The sequence below is a fragment of the Engystomops pustulosus genome, chromosome 1 (assembly GCF_040894005.1).
Source record: "Engystomops pustulosus chromosome 1, aEngPut4.maternal, whole genome shotgun sequence".
NCBI lineage: Eukaryota > Metazoa > Chordata > Amphibia > Anura > Leptodactylidae > Engystomops > Engystomops pustulosus.
The window spans coordinates 216,517,315-216,538,947 of NC_092411.1; the positions used below are offsets into that span (position 1 = coordinate 216,517,315).

At 36.9% G+C, this 21,633-nt stretch overlaps 1 protein-coding gene across 1 annotated transcript in view; it reads left to right on the top strand.

The window, feature by feature from the left end:
• The window catches only part of FAT4 (FAT atypical cadherin 4), a 169,713-nt gene that overhangs the window by 120,489 nt on the left and 27,591 nt on the right, over window positions 1-21,633 (top strand). Inside the window, exons 5-8 of the mRNA XM_072119383.1 lie at window positions 1,719-2,641; window positions 2,724-2,898; window positions 19,337-19,517; window positions 20,317-20,564. Of these exons, the coding sequence (XP_071975484.1) occupies window positions 1,719-2,641; window positions 2,724-2,898; window positions 19,337-19,517; window positions 20,317-20,564 (1,527 nt within the window). The remainder of the gene's footprint in view (window positions 1-1,718; window positions 2,642-2,723; window positions 2,899-19,336; window positions 19,518-20,316; window positions 20,565-21,633) is intronic.

Below are 21,633 nucleotides of genomic sequence, written 5' to 3' on the forward strand. Positions count from 1 at the left end.
AAAAGCAGTAGAATTTTTTTAGTGCCAATCAGTTTTGGCCTTATAAATAAGAACACTAGGAATTGGTTTGGACAACTGTTAAAAGGGACAAGTAAAGAAATGATTGTCCATCTCTCATATAAATAAATAGTGGCCTACAATGTATAATGAAGAATTGTTTATAGATGCAGTGGAATAAGACTTCACCTTATCCTTAGACCATAGTGCACACTTGCATTTTGTGGTACACTGCAAGGCATCACAACAAATAATGTTTTCTACCTTATATTACACATCAGTATGTTTAAATATATTACATATTACATTATATTTTGGCCCATCAGCAAGACCCTAAGTACACCTACTATCATGTCTTTAATTTGTAGACTGACATTAAACTCTTGTCCTTGAGAAGCTTCAAAGACTGGATATAAAGGAAACTTTCATGTTTATTTTCATTACATTCTCTTGGTTTTATATAGAAACAAAAGTCTATGATAAGTAAAAGTTTTAAATTATGAGTTACTATAACTAATAGACCATATATACTAATGACTACAGATACACGATAATTAGAACTAAATTATGTCATTCCTTTGTTACCATTGGTAATATTGGTAAATAATGAAGAGCAAAATGTAGAGTTATGGAAAACAAGCCTTCCCATCTATTAACCTAATTAATTTCCTGTCCATAGCTACTAGCGCTACTAAATCGGAAAGCTCCTTTATGTAATCTGGCTTCAGTTTCTTGCTTCGGTTCTCATTTATTTAACCAAACCATTCAGTCTAGTGGTCCATCAGTTTTCTAAAGGATCTCATTAGACTTGCCGTCCTTGGCATCATATGCATTTAGCACCCTGGGTTCCTTCTGCTTGCTCAATGTGCTTTAATCCAATCATGATCTCATTATGTTCTAGTCATATGTTTCTGTATTCTATTATCTCCTTCTTTATGCCAGGAATGATTGCCTTTAACGTAAAGGAAGAACAGGATCCTATGGTTCACACTTGGCAGTAGATGACTAATAGTGTTATCGTGTTCTATAATTCACATATATGTCTAGGGTGTTTCCCTGAAAGTGCTTTAAAATATAGCACCCATGGCTATGTGTGAAGCCTTTGTCCAGATGAGCCTTTATATCTCCATGGCCCTTCTTTCTAGAAGACTAGAAAAGTAAATATAAAAATATGTTTTACAGAATTTTACCATTTGCAAAATGTGCTCCCCACAACTGGAAATAATTGATACAAGTGGACAGCAGATAATCTTGTCTTAATGGTCAATCTGCTGCATTTTGTGCAGTGTAGAATAATCCTGTAGATATCATACAGAGAATTCAGAGGCTCCTGCTGCAGCCAGTTGTCTTACAGTCAAACACAGGAAGCTAAAAAAGCAAAGGGGACATGGCTTTAAAAGTGTTAAAGGGAAGAAGTAATTCAATTGTATGTGCATTGTATTTATTTAAAATATAATCATAGGAATATAACCATTATAGGGTGTATAACCTACCAAGAAAGTTCTAGATGCGTTATGGCAAATTGAATCATTTGGGTCTAAAGTAATGAACAGCACAGCATAGACTGATTTAATGCAGTATGTTGCCTAGAGTAACCTGTTTACATTTTACTTGTTGAACCTGTATCTGTATCTTAGCTGAGATGTGAGACTATTGATTTTATACCATTGATTTTATTAAGTTTGATTAAATTATACAACAATTGTATTTTTATCTTTCAGGACTGAACTCTAAATTGTTATACAGTATTTCTTCAGGAGACAGTATGGGACAATTCCAGATTAACAAAGATGGAGTCTTAAGTATTCTCCAGACACTGGACCGAGAAATCCAATCTTTCTATAATCTAGTGGTGCAGGTTCATGATCTGGCCCCTCCACCAGCATACAGATACACAAGTAGTGTGGAAGTGTCCATAATTTTGTTAGACGTCAATGACAATCCACCAAGCTTTATATCTCCAAAGCTAACTTATATCCAAGAGAACACACCAATTGATACTATTGTGTTTCGTGCTCAAGCCACAGATCCAGACAGTGGTCCAAACTGCTATGTCCAATATTCATTGCTTAGCTCACTGGGGAATAAATTCAGCATTGGAAATATCGATGGTGAAGTGAGACTGATGGGGGAACTAGACCGAGAAGATATTTCCAACTATACCTTAACAATTATAGCTACTGATAAAGGAGAACCTTCACTTTCTTCATCCGTGGATGTTATAGTCATGGTTCTTGACATAAATGACAACAATCCTCAATTTTCACAAAGTCTTTTTAAAGTGGAGATAAGTGAGAACATACTAACTGGTACAGATCTCATTCAAGTAAAGGCAACAGATGCAGATGAAGGAATAAATGGCATGGTCCGTTATGCCATCATAGATGGAAATCCAAGTAATGAATTTAGGATTGATTCAGTCACAGGAATAATATCGATAGTCAAACCTTTGGATCGAGAGAAGAAATCATCATACTCTTTGGTGATCCAATCATCAGATCGTGGCAGTAGCCCACTGACAGATACAGCAACAGTCAGTATTCTTCTGTCTGATGTAAATGATGTGGTTCCCAAATTTGAATTGTCCCCTTATTCAGTAAATGTTCTGGAAAACTTAGAAGTACTGCCCAAGACTGTGCTCCAGGTAAGCAAAATCTCACATCTTCTCATAGACAGCTGAATGTCTAGATTAATAAGATAAATTTAGATTTTTATTTTTGTTTCAGGTTGTGGCCAGAGATGATGACCAGGGGCCTAACAGCAAATTAATATATGCTCTAACTTCTGGCAATGAGGATGGGGCCTTCAAATTGTCTTCTAATGGACAACTTAGCGTGGTGAAAAGTCTAGATCGAGAGTTCAAAGAACAATATATACTACTGATCACAGCTGCTGATTCAGGTATTTTGTCTATGTATTTTTTAAATATCTGTTAAATCTGCATATAATGGCTCCATACCAAGTCTGGGATGTATAGACCATACACCTATTGAATTGTATCAGGTCTATACTGTGGACTGTATGGTGAAATGTTGCTTAGTATGAATGCTACAAAGGAAGAATATCTCTGTAAGGCCTCCTGTACATGCCGTTTCAGTGTCTAACAGATGGCCCTATTACTTTCTATTACTATTCCTATTACTTTGGCTCATGTCCTTGGCCATTGCATGCACTGCAAATTATAGAGTTGGTCTGATTCCTGTCTGTCTTCTGCCAAATTAGTTAGATGAGGCGGTGTTATCTTTCAGTCTGCCATATCATATCACCCTTCCTACATTCACTCAGTATGAGTAGCTTTCTATTACATATTTACTGTATGTACATGAAGACATTTGAAGAAATCAAATACCCATTAACAAGACTTTGCAGTCTACTAACCAAACACTTGGATAGTGGATATTTGAGACCCAGTCATGCTGTTTTACCACTTACCCAGGAGAGCCATATATGGCTATTGCTGTTTGCTAAAGTAATTAATATACTGGAATTATTACTTGAAAGCCACTTGAAACATAGAGAAGTGTGTCTGCGATACTTCGTTTCCAATACGTGATGTCGCTATAAGACAGCACATAGTTGATCTTCTGGAGTCTTTAGTGATTTTCTTACCAAGAAGCTATTTAGTGGAGACAGAGAACACGTCTGTACTCTTTAATCATTGTATATAGACTTCATAGGGAGTAATATCTCTCTTTATAATCAGTGCCAGGGTTTTTCGATAAAATATTGTAAAATCCAGTGTTTACATTTGTGTATTACAATGTAAAACTAGACTGTCTGGTCTCCCTCTTGAGATGTATTGCTACGGGCTGTCCTCACTTTACCTTTTCTATACTGTAAGGGATAAATGCACAGTGAAACTAAACTATTCTTTTATGAGAAAGCCATGATATTTTTATCGATTTTGTCACTTAAGTATGTTGACCAGGTCTTAGTTTCTCAGCCTTTAGGCCCCATTCAAACATCTATTAATTATTTCCCATTATGCTTTTATCTTTCTCTGACAGTTGGAACAATATAGTAATGCTGAAATCATATTAAAAAAATGATGTAAAGTCAGTAGGATCTTTCGAGATTCTTAAAGATCAGTCACAGATTCAATAAAAACATTAATAAGCCAGAGTTGGTAGGAGTTCCCAAATACATCTATTAGCATAAAAATTTACAGATTGCCCAACTAATATTTCAAATTGTTTGCTTAAAGGGAACCTGTCAGCAGTTTTTACCCTACTAGACCACTAGCCCCTTCATGTAAGGTATGAAATGTCCTTTCTAGAATTCTTATGTGAAATCTCACCTGTTTACCCCCCAAATCTCTTCTAAAATCAGGCAAATCTTACTCTTCTCACTTCTGCATGCTGAGATGAGTCAGAGGTTACAGGGGGAGTTTCTCTTTAGAAGCCCCTGTCTTTGGATCTCTTGAAACGGGTAAACAAGTTTTTATAAGTTAAAGGGTGAGATATCACTTAAAAGAGGGAATTCTAGAAATAACATTTCATAACCTACCTGAGGTGCTTAGTACTTTATTGAGTTATAACCTGATGACAGGTTCTCTTTAAATGTGTACTGCATGTGAAGCTTGTTGTAATATTAATCTGCCCATCTACCACTACTTTAGCAACACCTTTTAAACTTCTGTATGCACAATACCATGAGGAGCATGTATAAAGAACCGAAGAATAGAGAAAGATTATATTCTGCAGAACAAAAGAAAACTAACAAATCATTTCCTCCTCCCATTAGATATTCAGACCAATCTTTTGTTATTGGCTTATACTGCCGATACACAACTGATGTGCAAGACTAACTAAAAGGAAATCCACCATTATGATAAATCAGGGACACTTACTCCTAGAACCTAGAACATTCTATTTGTTATTCAAGGCCTTCTTCCTTGTAAAATCAAATTAAAGAATAATGCTAATGAGCTGGAAGGGCCTTATCAGAGCCCCACTATGCTGTAGCATAACATTTCCTTTACTGCAGTGAGATTACATCAGGTAGAGGGAAGGGGGAAGTGCTAAGGAGCAAGGGGAAGGTTGACACAGTGTAACAGCCTGTGAAATTCTGAAGGGGCATGGAGAAAGTCTGCCATTCCCTAGAACACTTTAGCTCATGAGCATAATTTTAAAAGTTGTTTTTAGAAGAAAAGAGGCCATAGATAACAAATATAAGAAGATTACCACAGTAGTGATGCTCGGATCTATGAGTAACTGTCCCTAGTTTATCCTGCTTGATTTTCACTGTATATTTCCTTAAAAAAACGACAACACCACACCCCATCATACCATTTTAGAGCTAAAAAATATTGTGAAGAAATTGTGAAGAAAAGTAAAAATTCAACAAATAGCAATATATATAAATTGTCAGCATAGCAATAGAAGACACCAGCATTTCTTATTTGCTCACATCCTTGAAGCACTTTATCATTTCCATAGCAAACATGTCTCAGATTCATGTTGCGAGGTTCTACCAAGATTTACCAGCATGTCCTGCGCTTAAATCTCTGTAGGTAATGTTATGAATTCTCCAAAAACTATGACAGCCATCAGATTGCAGATACAAGCCTATCACTCTACCTTGCACTTTAGCCAAGAAAGCAACAGGCGTCTATGTGAAAGTGTTTTTATGGGATTGTTGCAGCTCGCGAGTGTATAAATCACTGTTTTGCCTAGCCGTGGTTTGCTTTGTGTGAAAGCCAATGAGAGTGTACATCTCTCTTATTCCATCTGGCAGAGGCGAAGCAAGATAGGTGAATATTGAGTTGTGGCTGGGCGTCAGGAATGGTACCGGTACGGCAGCTTTGTTCATAAATGTCTTTAACTCTTTGAACATTTTTCTATGGGGAAAACATTCACATTCCAGCCATCAGCATGCATTTATTTATTGGTTGTACAGATATTGAACTGCACATCTGGAAACCTGCTAACAGTCATGGTCTACTGTTTCAATACAAGATGCGGTTGTGGCGTCCAAGGGTTCTCTATAAAGCACAGCTGCATCCAAACCATAAATACCATTTGTCACTTATGGAACATGTAGCGTCCTGCACATAGAGAATCTCCAATCTTTAGTCATGCATTATAAGCTATGTATTGGCTGAAACTGTAAGAATAGGGTCACATTACCACATGTAGAACACAGATCTGTAATATATGTTATTCCAAGAATATTTTCATAATCTAATACACATATTTGTTTATGTACAGAGAACCACAGAGTATATGTAGAGGCAGATTTATAATGACCAGACAGGCAGAGAATTGGCAAAAGCGGCCCACATTTACTCAAAACATGGCAAACTACACTATGTACTATGTGCAGTCTGCCTCTGTAGTGTGTAGAAGGCACCAGATTCAGGATTTCTGCATGAATCTGGAGCTACCTGCACTGCCCCAACAGTTTGCACCACTTTTTTTGGTGCACCTTTAACATAGGGCATGTAACACATTTCTGTCAGTTACATAATAAATGTGGCGCATGGTCAGATTGAGCACCAGAACACCCATTTCAATGCAGAAATCTTTGTCCCATGTAGAATAATGCAGCTGTGCCTCAAAACTGTTGCATGCGACACAGATATGGTGCAGGCACTTCTTAAATATATGTGCAAGCAATTTCCACCTAAAAGAATGTGCAAAGTCCGCCAGATGACGGGCGCAAGGCCCTTAGTATATGTGAACCAGTGGCTCCGGCAGTGCAATCTTTGTTTCTAATACTTCTAATAAAGTCCTCCATACATTTCCCTTCTTTTATATACACAGTTCCAATACGGAAATGCATATGATAAATAATATAATAAAGAATAATACAATTTCAGATTGTTGTCTTACTCCACATTCATGTACTGCTCAACACAATTTTTTTTCGGTCATCCAAAATCAGTTAAGAAAAACAGCAAATGGATGTTATTCACTGTTGTGTGCATCTGTCCTTAGTCTTTCCTTTTATCCATACTTTTTTTTAAAAACCATGTTCTCTATATTTAGTGTTTTAACTTACAGCATCAGGTAGCACCCTACTTGTCTAATTATTTTACAATTTTTGTGTGTTATTTTTTTCCTAAAAAAGGAAGGGATCCGTACATTAATGCATTTACATTGTTCTTTCAAAAAATGTACATTACGCCAGCTTAGGCTTCCTATTCATTGCAGACTCCATAAAAGGTCTCTATATTATGCATGCTCTTTTCTTGAATTCTTAAAAAAAATCTAAAAAATTCTAAAAAAAGTTCTAAAAACATAAAAACAAAAATAATTTTATGGCAGATAGAGTAGGAGTTGAGGCAATTCCCATATAATATAGGAAATCTTAATTATTTTATAGACAGTGCTAATGTACAAGTCATTAAAATGTGGTCATGCACTCTTGCTTTTCTGTGGGATCTCTGCATATTTTCACCGCCCCTACCCCCTGCTCTGAGTAAGAGATGTATCAGGCTTCTAGTTGAATGCTACAGCTTATATGCTTATAGCGCAGGGATGCGGAGCAGTACAATGCAGGGTTCTCACAGCCCAGTAGTGTGAGGACACTCCCCCAGTACATCTACAATAATCCCCCAAGTACAGCTACCGTTCTGGAATATATATTACACACACTGTGCTATGGCTACACTGCTCTGCAAGGCTTCTACCTTACATTCTCTGCAGCTTTGTATGGTTGAAACTGTTGGTAGACTCCCTTTAAATAGGCATCTATTCTCTTGCATTCAGCTCAGTAATGGATGTAATTATGTATATAGTATTCATTAGCCACAAGGATCATATTGTATATTGGATGAATAAGGAAAGTAGGCTTTTTAGATTGATTCTATTCCTGGGGATGTAATTTTAGACTGTTTACATTGCTACTTTGGGTTAAACTATAAGACATTTAAGCTGAGCGCAGTAAAACAAACACACTTGTTATAAAGTATCATATTTTTTTTTAGTAAATATGCCAATTTAAAATGAAATTTGGTATCCTCCTGTGCTGTTGTAGAAAACATCTGGGTATAATTTCACTGATGTAGGATGATCTTAAGAAAGTGGTAACTTACAAACAAATTGATTGAAAATGTGAAGTAAGGACACTAATGAGAGGCTTTGTAAGCGGGGCGGCTGCATCATCTGTCCTGTCTGCTGTCTCATTGTCATCTGTGGTTCAGCCATGCTCTCAGTAGAATATTGGCTGGAAAACACACACAAATCACCTCCAGCGGGACATGGTCGTGCTTGTATCTTTTTGCTGTTCTTTTGGGAGACTCATTTAATGCAGTTACTGGCAAACAATTCAAAAGACAGGAAAACCTCCTGATGAAGGTGTGAAAGTACTTCACTTATTACGTGTAAAATAACAGCTCGCCCTGAACTGCTCCCAGAAGAGCCTATTGTGGGAAATTGTTAGGAAGAAAGAAGTAAAATATTACTACATACATGACATTTTATTGCTTAGCCATATATATGTCTATCTGTAGCAACTATTGGGCAGATTTATCAAAATTGTATCCAAATAAAACACTGCTAGACTTGATAGTCTAATGATGCACCAGATTTATCAAACTGTCTGATGCTGGATGATAAATTCCGTATAATTCAAGACCGCCCAGTCATACTTTTCACCTATTTGTTAGCTTCGTTTAAGCCAGAAAAACTGCACCACTATTCTAACACATTAGCATCATTTTAGGCACACTGACTGTTCCCTATCTCTATTTATCTTGAAATTTTTTTGTATCTACATATTAAATTTAGTCCGATTTCCATAATATTGTCATGTAATGCTTAGTAAGCATATGGGTTTTTTGGCTGGTCATTGAAAGAATTAGAATTGCTAGAATTACCCCTTTCCTATAACTGAGTTTAGGGTCAAGGTACAGCACACAGGGGGCCACAGGCTTAGCTGGGCTGATATTTGACGCACTGGATAAAGTGAGAATGGCAAACAATGAGAGTGAAACAAGGGGCTATGTACTGCCCATGGTCGGCACTACTCCTATTCCTGCATCAATTATTTCTGTGGGGAATTAGGACCAGAGAACCCTGATAAATTACAGCTTTTGTCACAATGGTTCTCAGTGTAATAAAATGAAAGTAAGAGTCCAATAGAAAAAAAACTGAGTAAGTGGCGCTCCCCATCCAGAAGTCTTCTTTATTATGTGTCCGTTTGTATCCACTCTGCACCATATATGTGAATAATAAAGACAATTTCTGGATGGTGAGTGCCACTTACTCTGTTTTTTTCATTTAGAGTAAGAATGGGCTTAATGTGAGAAACTACAAGTAATAGCAAAATAGGTGGCACAATAAGCCATGTAAATCAATTCCTAGAACAGTAAAGAACCTGAACCTGGTAGTCCGATATTGAGCATTAGAGGCCAAATTGTATTAGGATACAGCACGCTTGAGAATCCAAAAGATAATCAAAGAAGTCAGACAACAATTGTCAAGTTCAGTGAAAGGATAAGTAGCAATCAACAAATAGTAGAAATGCCTATAAGTAACATAGTGGCAAGTATGGGGCATGTGTCACGTAGGTTCCTGTCTATGTAGATGTGAGTTAGAAGATGTGGTGCTGGTATCTAGAAACATGGGGATGTATATTTAACCAGGTCACTGGTTTTCCTGACTACTTTTACAGTTGAAATGGAAAACTGTACTAAAAAACAGAAAAGATATATTCTTATTTATATAAATTCCTGCTATGTGAACAAAATAAGTCCCTCTACGGTAGTATCAACCATTACTAAAGCAAAAATATATTACCTTCCATAATAGAGTGACAGTAGAGGTAGCTTGTCTTGACCTAAGAAGTATACAGTATATTTACCAGTCTGAAAAATGCAGTCACCTGCTGCCTTCCCCCGCTAGGGTGCCAGAATTTTCATGAAGTGCCAAGATAGTACATTTGCTAAAAAATCCTCCTACAAAAAGAATGAGATTCCCTTTGTAGAAAAGCATTGTGCTGTCCTTGGCAATGTGTTTTTATCCCTCGTGAGATCTAACCTGGTATAAGCAATAACCGTTCTCACAGTTCACACTTGACTTCTTCATAAATATTGCATTGTGGGTACACAATAATCAGTGCCAGTTAAACTCCAGAATTTCTAGACGTCTCGGCTTAACCACAACCAGCTTATTATTGCAGCAAAATGTTTTTTGTCTATGAAGTCAGAGCGGGGATATATCTGGATTATAAGGATTGTTGGGAGTGGATGCCTCAATTGTGCGCTGCATCTGTTTCCCATGAGAGAATAGCTAATGTCATTACAATGATGCACAGCAGCTCAGTAACATGGAAACAGTACATTTCTAAGTTTTATTTTAGTGTTTGCCTGCTTATTTTTCTGCATTATTATTAGACATTATTATTAAGTTCCATTTTAGCAATGAAAAATAAATTAGGAGCCCAGTTTAAGAGGTTTTCTGAAATTAGGGTATCAATGGAGAGCCTTCAGATCAGCTGTTTAAAACTGCATTACCACTACGTTTTAGCTACCATGTAGATGAAGTACATATAGTACTTGGCTTCTAAGAAGGGGTGCAACCACTGACTTAAGATTCATGGCTAATTAATATATTTTTCTAAATGTTTTAGCCATAATATATCTATAGCCTTAGTTTAGCTCTTCTTCAGGAGGATAATGAAGAACCCATATACTTATCCACACTTAACTAATCTTCAGTTTGGGTAAGCTTTTTCTTTATGCTTAGTTATCACGGAATCATGTTGCATTTTGAAAAGACTCCTAGCACAACTAGACATATCCAACCAAGATGACTTGTCAGGAAAGGCACGTATTTATATAAATTAAAGAGGAAGGTGGTATTGGGACTGGTCTGCCCTACAAAGAGTCCATAAAGCACATAGAATATTGTGCCACTTTACTAATAAAGGATACAGCAGACTTATAGTAACAAGTGGCTAGTATAGATGAAGAATTATCCCCGTCTGTGCCCTCATTGGTGATTAATAGCAGGGGAGGGGGGAATTTGAGGGGGGCAGAGATTGGGTGATTTGCCTCATACAGGAAACTAATGACTTTAAGGTTTCATTATCCAAGGGCACAAGAGTCTTTGTACTTTAAGGGCTAATGATAGAATGGATCATGGATTATGGACATATTGTACAAGGCATCCTTCTTTGAATGGGCACATTACACTATCCGTTCTGTATGTTGTATTTTTTGTTGCTTATGTATAACAACAGACAACACAGACATGCTCATAGACGGCGAGCCAGCTTTAGTCACCTAATTCTGAAAAGTGTCTTAATCAGCTTACATCATTAAGTAAATTGTCAGACATGCTAGTGATTAAGGCATCAAAATATTAATGAGCTTGGGTATGCCATCCTGTTGTATGTCACAGCCCCCCCCCAAAAAAAGTCTCAGAGCAGGCGTCTTCCCCAATACATTTATTACACTATCTCCCTATTTACTAAAATGTACCATTTTCCTGATGTGGATGTTTTGGAACATTCAAAAGATACATTTAAGAAGTATTATAATTTATGAACTCCGTACGTAACTTTATCCATGTAATTTTTGTCATATTGTATTACTAAGTGTAGATGGCCATTGTGGCTGGAGACAGTCATTATGACTAATTACGACCCCTGATGGCTAATTACTACATCGGCTTCAAGTCACATCTGATGAGCACATAATAAAGACATAATTATTGTTGCTGGATATTTTTGGAATATGATACAACATAATAGCGGCATCTCTATAATCTAATTACAATCACTTGCAATTAATTGTCTCTCTTTAACTCTTCTCATACTGCTTTAGAATTATGCTCATTGCGAGTTCCCATAATAAAGCCTTTTTATAGATAAAATTCATGAATATTTTTATACTTTCATGGAACGGGATAAAAATTATCATGTACACAATGTATACTGTCTTTACATGTCCAACTATTTGGTGTAAGGCATTGGATGTAGCGTTCTGCCATAGTATGGGGAAACAACTCTTTATTATTAAACAACTGTTATTTGACCATGACTATTCTGCATGACTATTTAGTTATTCGGTGTTACATTTTATATCTTTTCTCTTGTTATTAATATTTAATTGGTTTAATTATTTCGAAATGCATTGAATGATATTAACAGCTTAAAATAATACAACTTATAGGGTGTGTATGGAGACTCTAAAGCTCTATTCCTCATTGTGTAGATTATTATCAAGGGGAGCTTTACGAAAGACTTACTGGTGGTCCACTATTAAATGATTAAAAACCCAGTCCTCAGGAGTAAGTGCTATTGCAGTAAAATCCGGGATTCTGGGAAATGAGCCTGACCAAGAAAAACAGAATCTTTCACCGCAAATATGATATTGGTATTAAGCTTAGACTACATAGTAAGAATGTTACTGACTTACTTTCTGCTAAGTCCGGTGACTTCACTTGAAAATTATTCCTGTGCAAAGACATCATATAGCATAGGCTTTGTATGTTAGGAAGATGTAAGATAAACGTGGCAGGTACCTTTTCAGAACAGACAAGTAGAGAAAACTGAATTACAGCAAATTTCACCAAATTTACCAAAACTCTGCATGAGCTGTGATAGTTATCTCTCTATACATGTTAGACACTGTTCTTTTCCTTGTGACTTTTTTGGCTGGATTATGTTACACCAATGTTCTGCTACAAGAAATGGCTTAGAAATATATAAATTAGGCACATTTCACATTTCTACAAAGCACACAGTTTTAAGCTAATACTAGATCCAATTTGTGCACATTCTAGCACTTTTTTTTATAAATATGTCTTGTTATGTGAAGAACTAAAAAATATGCTCCTATTCCTTTTAAAACCATAAAAAAAACTATTTTCACAGTGACAATATTAATTTCCCAAGCAAGAAATTATTATCATAGCCACATATGGAGAGCCTTCCGAGTACGGTGCAAAGTAAACATCACATGACTGAACTGCTATGGAGGTGCTCTATTCACTAGAAAGTTCCAACTTCAATGTATACAAGGAGACAAATTCTCCTTGTATACAGTGATATATTAATTTGCCAATTAAGGTTGTATCTATCAATCTTTTGTGTATAGGTACAGTATATAGATGGAAAGAAAGAGGACTATATATATATATACATATATATATATATATATATATATATATATATATATATATATATATACAAAAAGAAAGTCCAAGCAGCACAAACCTTCAGAGAAAAAGAAAATTGGGTGCAGGCAACCCAGGACCGGGCCTCAGGTCCTCCAGTAATAGTATAAAGAAAGCGGGCAGCACTCCGTTGTAGATAAAAGTAAAAAAGTGTCTTTATTCCATAGTGAGCAACTGTGACAGCGACGTTTCGGCTCTGCAAGAGCCTTTCTCAAGCCATTCAAACAGTGAAATGGTGGCCATATTTAAATACAACAGGTGATCACATGACAAATTGGGATACTCCCACCATTTTTGTATAACTGTGATATAATGCTTATTACATAGTCAAATTACATATCGTGAACATTAAACATAGTGCACAATGTAAAATACATGTATATGTATGTGATAGACGTTAAAATTGTGTTATATATAACAAACAGCTTTATTAGTGACACAGATTAGTCCAGCCATTGGTCTTGTCTGTGTAAAGGTGCTCAAGTGCTTCTGTGTTGACAGCAATGCTTCCCAGCTGTTTCCACGTGTCGACCTTCCCTGATCAGCAACAATGTTCTCCGATACATATAAAAAAATTTTTTTGAAAAAAAATTTTTTTGAAAAAATTTTTTTGAAAAAAGAAAAAAAATTTTTTTTAAAAAAAGGAAGAAAAAAAAATTTTTTTTGAAAAAAGGAAGAAAAAAGGAAGAAAAATGCTCCATGGAACGCAAGCTGAGCGCCAAAATGTGCGCATAAAAAATATGTCGCACGGTGGGACACACACTATGCGCCTGGTTCTGCGCATGTGTATTATGCCCCAGCAAGAGCGTCTGGTGCTATGGAAACCAAAAAATGAAAAATTATCAGATACAACATAGATAATTCTGGAATGCAATATTCATGCAATTTACATAAAGGAAAAGTCCACGATGTGTCAGCCATAAATCAGGACCAATTGGCTGTGATAACAACCATGTTGGATGCACGTTGATATTGATTCACCAACGATTGTATAACTCGCAAATATAAGGGACGACCTTGCTGAATATACCCCTAATAATAAACGGGGCAGACGGCATCATCAATCCCCTAAGTTTTTGACTGTACTTGTATAAAAGACAGTGTGGTCCCTGGCTAGACACACCAACCGTAACCTATGAAAGAACAACAATATACAAAATATAGGGAAATGGATGGAAATACGTTTACCATAGCACTTGACAATTGCATGAACGGCGCATCGATTTGCGCTCTTGAAGCACCAAATGACAAAAGAATATTTTAGGAGTTGTGTAGGGAGGCTTCCACGAGGAGACATCTGGGATAGGCTCATATTCTAAAAGAAGAAAAAAAAGAGACATATAATGTCAAAATTGTTATATCACAGAAAGTTACTCATTGCTACTCTGATGATGGACTATAGAAAAGGAACTACAGCTGGATCAACAGGATCATAGGGACCAAAGTTTAAAATCCACATTGAGACCCTGTGGTCTCAGTGTGTCAAGGGTATAGATCCAATGTAACTCACGCTTTTTTAGAATAGCTACTCTATCACCACCACGTCTAGGAAGTGGCACGTGATCAATGAGACGGAAACTGAGATGTTTCTCTAGATGTCCAGCTTCTGAAAAGTGTTTCGGTACCGGGAGATCTTTGCGGTTGGATCGTATCGTGTATCTGTGTTGGTTGAGGCGCGTCTTAAATTCAAGTGTCGTTTCTCCCACATATAATAGCCCACATGGGCAACTTAAAATATAGATCACAAAAGAGCTATCACATGTCAGGTAATGTTTAATGTCATAACGTTTGCCTTTATGTTCGAAAAAGGAACCTTTAGTCATATATTTGCAATTGATACACTTGCAACATGGAAAACAACCCTTCTTAAGTTTGCCCAGTATGCCTGGTTGTATGCTGCTTCTGCGTGGACCAATGTCTGCTCTAACTATTCTATCCTTGACCTTTTGAGCATTCCTGTAGGACATTAATGGTGGAACTTGGAATTCAGGCGCAATTTTATTGCAACCTGTTAGTTTAGACCAATGTTTATTGATTATTCTAGCGATGTTATGGCTCTGGGTATTATAGGTGGTAACAAAAGGTATTCTATCTTGTCGTTTTTGTGTGCTATTTGTAGAAAGTAGCTCCCCCCTATTCTTGGTGTTTGCTTTATGTAGGTTCATCTCAATGATGTGCTTAGGGTAACCTCGTTTCCTAAATTTGTCAGTCATTGTCTGTAAGTTTGTCTGAAGTTTTTGTGGTTCACTGGTAATTCTTATTACTCTTAACAATTGACTATAGGGCAACGAGTTGATAGTTTTGCGGGGATGGCTACTCTCGTAGCGGACCAGAGTATTCCTGTCCGTTGGCTTCGTGAATATATCAGTCTCGAGTGTGTTGTTACTGATGGATACTGTGACATCCAAGAACTGTAGTTGCGTTTCAGAGGAAACTACCGTGAATTTAATTGACTCATCAATGGTGTTCACAAAATCATGAAACAATTCTAGTTGTTGTTTAGTGCCTGTCCACAGGAGGAAGACGTCGTCTATGTACCTCCACCACCTTAGGCAAAACCGAAAAAGTGGGGAGGCATAAACGACATCTTCCTCCAGTACCCTCATTACAATGTTTGCATAGGTTGGTGCCATGTTGGCACCCATGGCAACCCCCATGCGTTGTACAAAGAAATCATCTCCAAAGAGAAAATAATTGTTCGTAAGGACAAATTCCAACAATCTGAGAACAAAATCTTGCGCGTTAGGGGTAAACATCTTAGTCTTCAATAATTTGTCAACTGCATTCAAACCTCTCTGATGATCAATAGAAGTATATAGAGATACCACATCAAAGGAAACAAGTAGGATGTTATCAAAAGAAGTAATATCAACATTATTCAGCTTATTGATAAAGTCAGTGGTGTCTCGTATGAATGAAGCGCCTGAGGTTGATAGGTCATTGAGTGCCCTGTCCAAAAAAGTTGCAACATTAGAGAAAATAGAATTGGTGCCGGAGACAATTGGTCTACCCGGTGGATGTAGTAGATCTTTATGAATTTTTGGTAATGTATATAACACCGGTGTGACAGGGTTTTCAATAAGCAGAAATCTATGCATATCATCATCAATAATCTGATGTGCTAATGCTTCATCTAAAATGGATCTGAGTTTCCTTATGAGAGAGAATTTGGGATCACATGAAATTTTTTGGTATACTTTGGAGTCAGCCAGTTGTCGGTTGATCTCCGCTACATACGAGCTGGTATCCATGACGACGACAGCACCGCCCTTATCAGCCGATTTGACGGTGATGTCGCCGTCACGGGCCAGCTCACACATAGCAGAGACCTCACCACTGGTTAAATATATATATATATATAGCTTGTTTTTTGTTCATTCTCACCATATTGTATGACATGTGAAAACTCCATTTTTAGCTATGGACTGGCATAGATTCATATGTTAAGAGGCTTCTCAGTCACAGGCACATCCATACTGTGTTTCTAAATTGCGATAAAATGACAGCATGAGATAGTTTTGCATGTACAGACCTTGAGGTCTTCAGAGTATTTCACGCTGTCTGGTAGAAGACAACATTGGAAGCTAGCAGGGTAGAATTCAGATCCCAATATACTACTTTAGATTACTTTAATACAGTATATATTACAAGATTCTGACTTCTTCTTTTCGTAGACATAAGCTAATGATCTGACATACAGTAAGTGATACAGTACAATATTTTGTTGCATGGACAGGATATATTTTGTAAACCTTCCCTGACTTAATTTCCTCCAGTATATAATGTATAATTCCTGCCACTTATGATGTTTGTTAGTAGCCCTTCTGTCAAATGGTCCATTCGGAAACAGAGACTGTAAAAAAGAAATTCCAAGCCCATTGACAGCCCAAAAACTGGACAATTTATAGGATTGAGGGCTGCAGTTCTTACCATTATGTGGCTTTGTACTAACTGGGTGCCTGGATGCAGACCTCTCCTTTACTATTCAGTGATGAGGAATATGACAGTGCTGTATAAACAGCGACAAGTAAAAATAGGAATACTAGCTCCATTCCAAAATAAGCTTTAAGAAATGTGCGACTGTGTGAAACAAACTGCGAAGGGAAATTGTCCAGGAAAAGTTGATTTTTAAGACATGGTGATAGAAATGTTAATTAATAGTGGAAAAAAGTAAAGTTTATTACCTGGGCGAGGTGTCAGCCTGGACATTCCACTCCTCCGACCGTAATTGTTGAAATCAGGAAGTAATTCCAAGGCTCTTTTTCCTCCTAAACTTTATTAGTGTTGACAAATGTTAAATTACCAATGGTTGTTTTATATGTAGTTTTTAAAGCAAAACACTCAGCAACTTTTTAGATCTCAAGAACACTTCTTGTCATTTCCAGTAGAGCATGGTGTGAAATGAGTCAGACTACTAGGTCTTACATTACTCTGAATGTGCTAATTGGACCCTTACATTTTACAGTATACTGTTTGTTGGATGTGTCTTATGACTAGTGACTTAATAGTCATATACTGGAATGACTGTGTACTGGACACTACAGCTTAGTATATGTTACAATGCTAATATGTTCAGTTATATAGACTATCATGATATGTATTACATTTCCTCTTATCTGTGAATGTTCAATAAAATAATTTGGTTGGGGTTAAAATCATAAAATACAGTTTCAACTTACATACAAATTCAACTTAAGAACAACCTATAGAATCTATCTTGTACGTAACCCGGGGACTGCCTGTACCTCTTATTGTAAGCTTGTGTAACATCAGTACTGCCATGTTCTTTAATACTTTCCAAATCTACCAATTTGTTTTTACAAAATTTGCTCTAGGGAGCTGAAAAGAAATGTCATTTTAATAACATCCTATACTTACCCCTGGATTATAGTATGTGCATAAAATTATTGGGGCAGAAATGCTGAAAAATAATAGTAGGCGTACTGATGTTGCACAAGCTTACAATAAGAGGTACAGGCAGTCCCCAGGTTACGTCCAAATAGGTTCTGTAGGTTTGTTCTTAAGTTGAATTTCTATGTAAGTCGGAAGTGTATATTGTATAATTGTAACCTCAGCCAAATTTTTTTTTGAAAATTGATATTTAAAACTTTTGGATTGTCATAAAAACCAGGATTAACAATAAATCTTAATTGCAGACACCCGTGATAACTCTTAGAGCTCATCATTGTAGCCTGGGACTAAAGTACAGTAAATTACCAACATGCAGAGATACGTTTGTAACTAGGGGTCGTCTGTAAGTCGGGGACCGCCTGTACACTGTACAGTACATAGGCAAATCAGTTTAGGGAGATGTACAGCAATGTGTTCAGTTTTTTTTCCATTCAGCATTGCTAATTATCCCTTATACCGCCAGCTTGTATGCACACCAGTAATAGAGACACTTATGTCTAAGACAGCGTGGGGTATGAAAACAGCTGCTACAAGCCACAAAAAGGCATATGTTTTCCTTTAATTATATTAGTATTTATTGGTGTTACAAACATTTCTTTAGTAGTCTTTATATTCCTATGCTTGAATTAGGGATAGGTCTTAATAAACCTTAATTGATTGTGCCAAAATTAATATATGTGCATTTTGTTATTTAGTTATTCGCCTACTCAAAAATAAGAATACATGTCTGCATTCAGTGAAATATAACAAGAAATAGATGGAATATATAAAATAGTATATATACAGGCGGTCCCCTTCTTTAGGATACCCGAATTACAGACAACCGCTAGTTACACACGGACCCCTATGCCCCTTTCGAACTCTGGTGGAGCTCTCTGGATACATTACTTTACTTCCAGGCTCCAATGATCAGCTGTAAGGTGTCTGTAATGAAGTTTTATTGATAATCCTTGGTCCCATTCAAGCAAAAAATCCAATTGTCACTGCAACAAAAAAAAAATTATCTGGGTCTACAATTATGAAATATACAGTTCCAACTTACATACAAATTTAACTTAAGTACAAACCCTATCTTGTACATAACCTGGGGCCTGTATATATAAATATGAAACACTAAGTAAAAAACCTAATATCAGGGTAAATAGGTCAAATTCTGGACTTTGGGGACCTAAATGGGTGGTAAGTATTATAATTTTAATAAATTATCATAATCATGGCCTATAAATGAAAAATAATCTAATATTGCTTTTCATCACTTTTTTATTGATTTTTTGTTACTTTTTCTTGTAATCTTCTTACAGGATCCCCTGCCCTCACTGGAACAGGAACAATTATGGTCAATGTAGATGATGTCAATGACAACAAGCCTGCATTTGCCTTAAATCAGCATTTTATAAGCATTCCAGAAGATGCCCCCACTGGCACAGATGTCCTTCTGGTCAGTTGTTCTGATCCTGATGCGGGCCTGAATGGTGTTGTTCGGTAAGCTGTGTCATATGATTACATTTCCTCTGGCCTCATTCGTTACAAGTTGTACTTTTCAACCCCCTACTGAAAACCACCTCCTGTTGTCAACACCACTAGGCTTCATGTGACAAATCATAATTTAACGTATTTGCCGCCAGTATATTTTCCGAGGCGAGTAATGAGGATGTTAAGTTATATTGACATGCCAAGTGCTACCTACTGAGCGCTCAAGGAAGTCTAAACAATCTTAGGATCTAGCAACTAAGTATTCTGTGCTTGCAGGAGTTTCTGTGTAGAGAACTGGCTTCAGAACTGATGGCTACTCTGGTTAGAAACTGTAGGTATTGTTCCTTATTATAAAGACAACCACTGAACTTTACTGATATACCACGACCCTGTTCCCACAGACAAAAAGTGAATTAAAACCATAGCTCTTTTGATCACAATGTAATTTGTTTGGGGCCTATATTTAGTATTTAATGTTTCATAAAGAAGGTTATTTATTTTGGATGCAGATCATTAAGAGCGAGGATTTAGCGCTGATAGTTGTAATATTAAAGTCATTTACAATGATCACAGAGGTTTATCCGGCGCAGACACGTCGTTAATAGAACATTAAATCTTCAGCTTGGCTTAGTCTTCATTAGCCAAATATCTACATTTTAATGAGTTTCTTCAGACTGCCTCATTTTATTGTTGTATCTAGGGGATACTGCACAGCAGCTAGTGATAGAGTCCATAATCTTCTGACTTAAAGCAACATTTATTGAGTTCAATAAAAAAACGAATAAGTTAATATGCGTTTTTCTTACAGCTACAGTCTGGTTGGAGGGAATTCTCAGTTTACAATTAATCCGTCTACTGGTCAGATCATCAGCAGCTCATTGTTAGACAGAGAGGTGAAGGACAACTATACACTTCGTATTGTGGCTACGGATGGTGGTTCTCCGAGCTTGTCCAGTTCAACCAGTGTAACAGTGAATGTCCTGGATGTAAATGATAACCCTCCAAGATTTTTACATCACCCCTATGTAACTCACATACCATCTCCTGCAGCATCAGGTAAGGATACTCCAATATTTCTCCATGTAAAACAGAACTACATATACTGTACATCACTACATATAGGATTCAGAAATAGTAAAAAATACACAGTCTGCTCACCGAGTGTTGCATGTGGATGTCTCCTCCGTGCTGAAGATCCACTCTTGGACCGGGAGAACTTGCTATATGCTGTTTTGTAGGCTTGGACCCAGCTACAGGAATATCGACATCAATGCTTAGAGATTAAAAACTCCATGTCTTTATTGACGCACCTTGGTCACGAATAAAAAGAAACTTATTCCAGTGTAACAGTTTAAGATAAGTACATCAGCGACGCGTTTCAAACGCACTATGCGTCCTTCCTCATGGCTGTATGATATGATATCGCTGATGTACTTATCTTAAACTGTTACACTGGAATAAGTTTCTTTTTATTCGTGACCAAGGTCCGTCAATAAAGACATGGAGTTTTTAATCTCTAAGCATTGATGTCGATATTCCTGTAGCTGGGTCCAAGCCTACAAAACAGCATATAGGATTCAGAAATCCCCCACCTAATTCTAGGAGTAAATTCAGAAAGCCAAGCTCTATGATTCTGCTTGGTATGATCTAAACTCTGTTTGCTGCCTTTGCTATTCTTTTTTTTTTACATAAAGGAAATCACTAATAAAATGGTTAAACACTTGAACCATAGAGTTGATATTTCTGAATACCCAAATATGTGAGGACATTTTTTTCATAATATTTTAGAGATTAGCATTTTTATTATTATTGTTATTACTATTACAAAGGGGGAGATTTATCAAGCACATGGTGCACCAACGCTTGATGTCCTACCTGCCCCTTTGGTCCTACTGGATATAAGAGGCTCTGGTCTGTCTTGTATAGAATTGTGCTTTAACCATGCTCCAGGGTCAGATGCAGGCTACAGGGCGTTCCCAGCCTCCCATTGGCCTATTCCATGACTCATGGCATGGCACACTCCAAGCCCACTTGGCACTGAGTTGGTCTAAAGGAATATATAGTTTCAATTCCTGGCTGTTCCTGAACTAGTCTTGTAAGCGAGTACTATCCTTACAAAAATTCC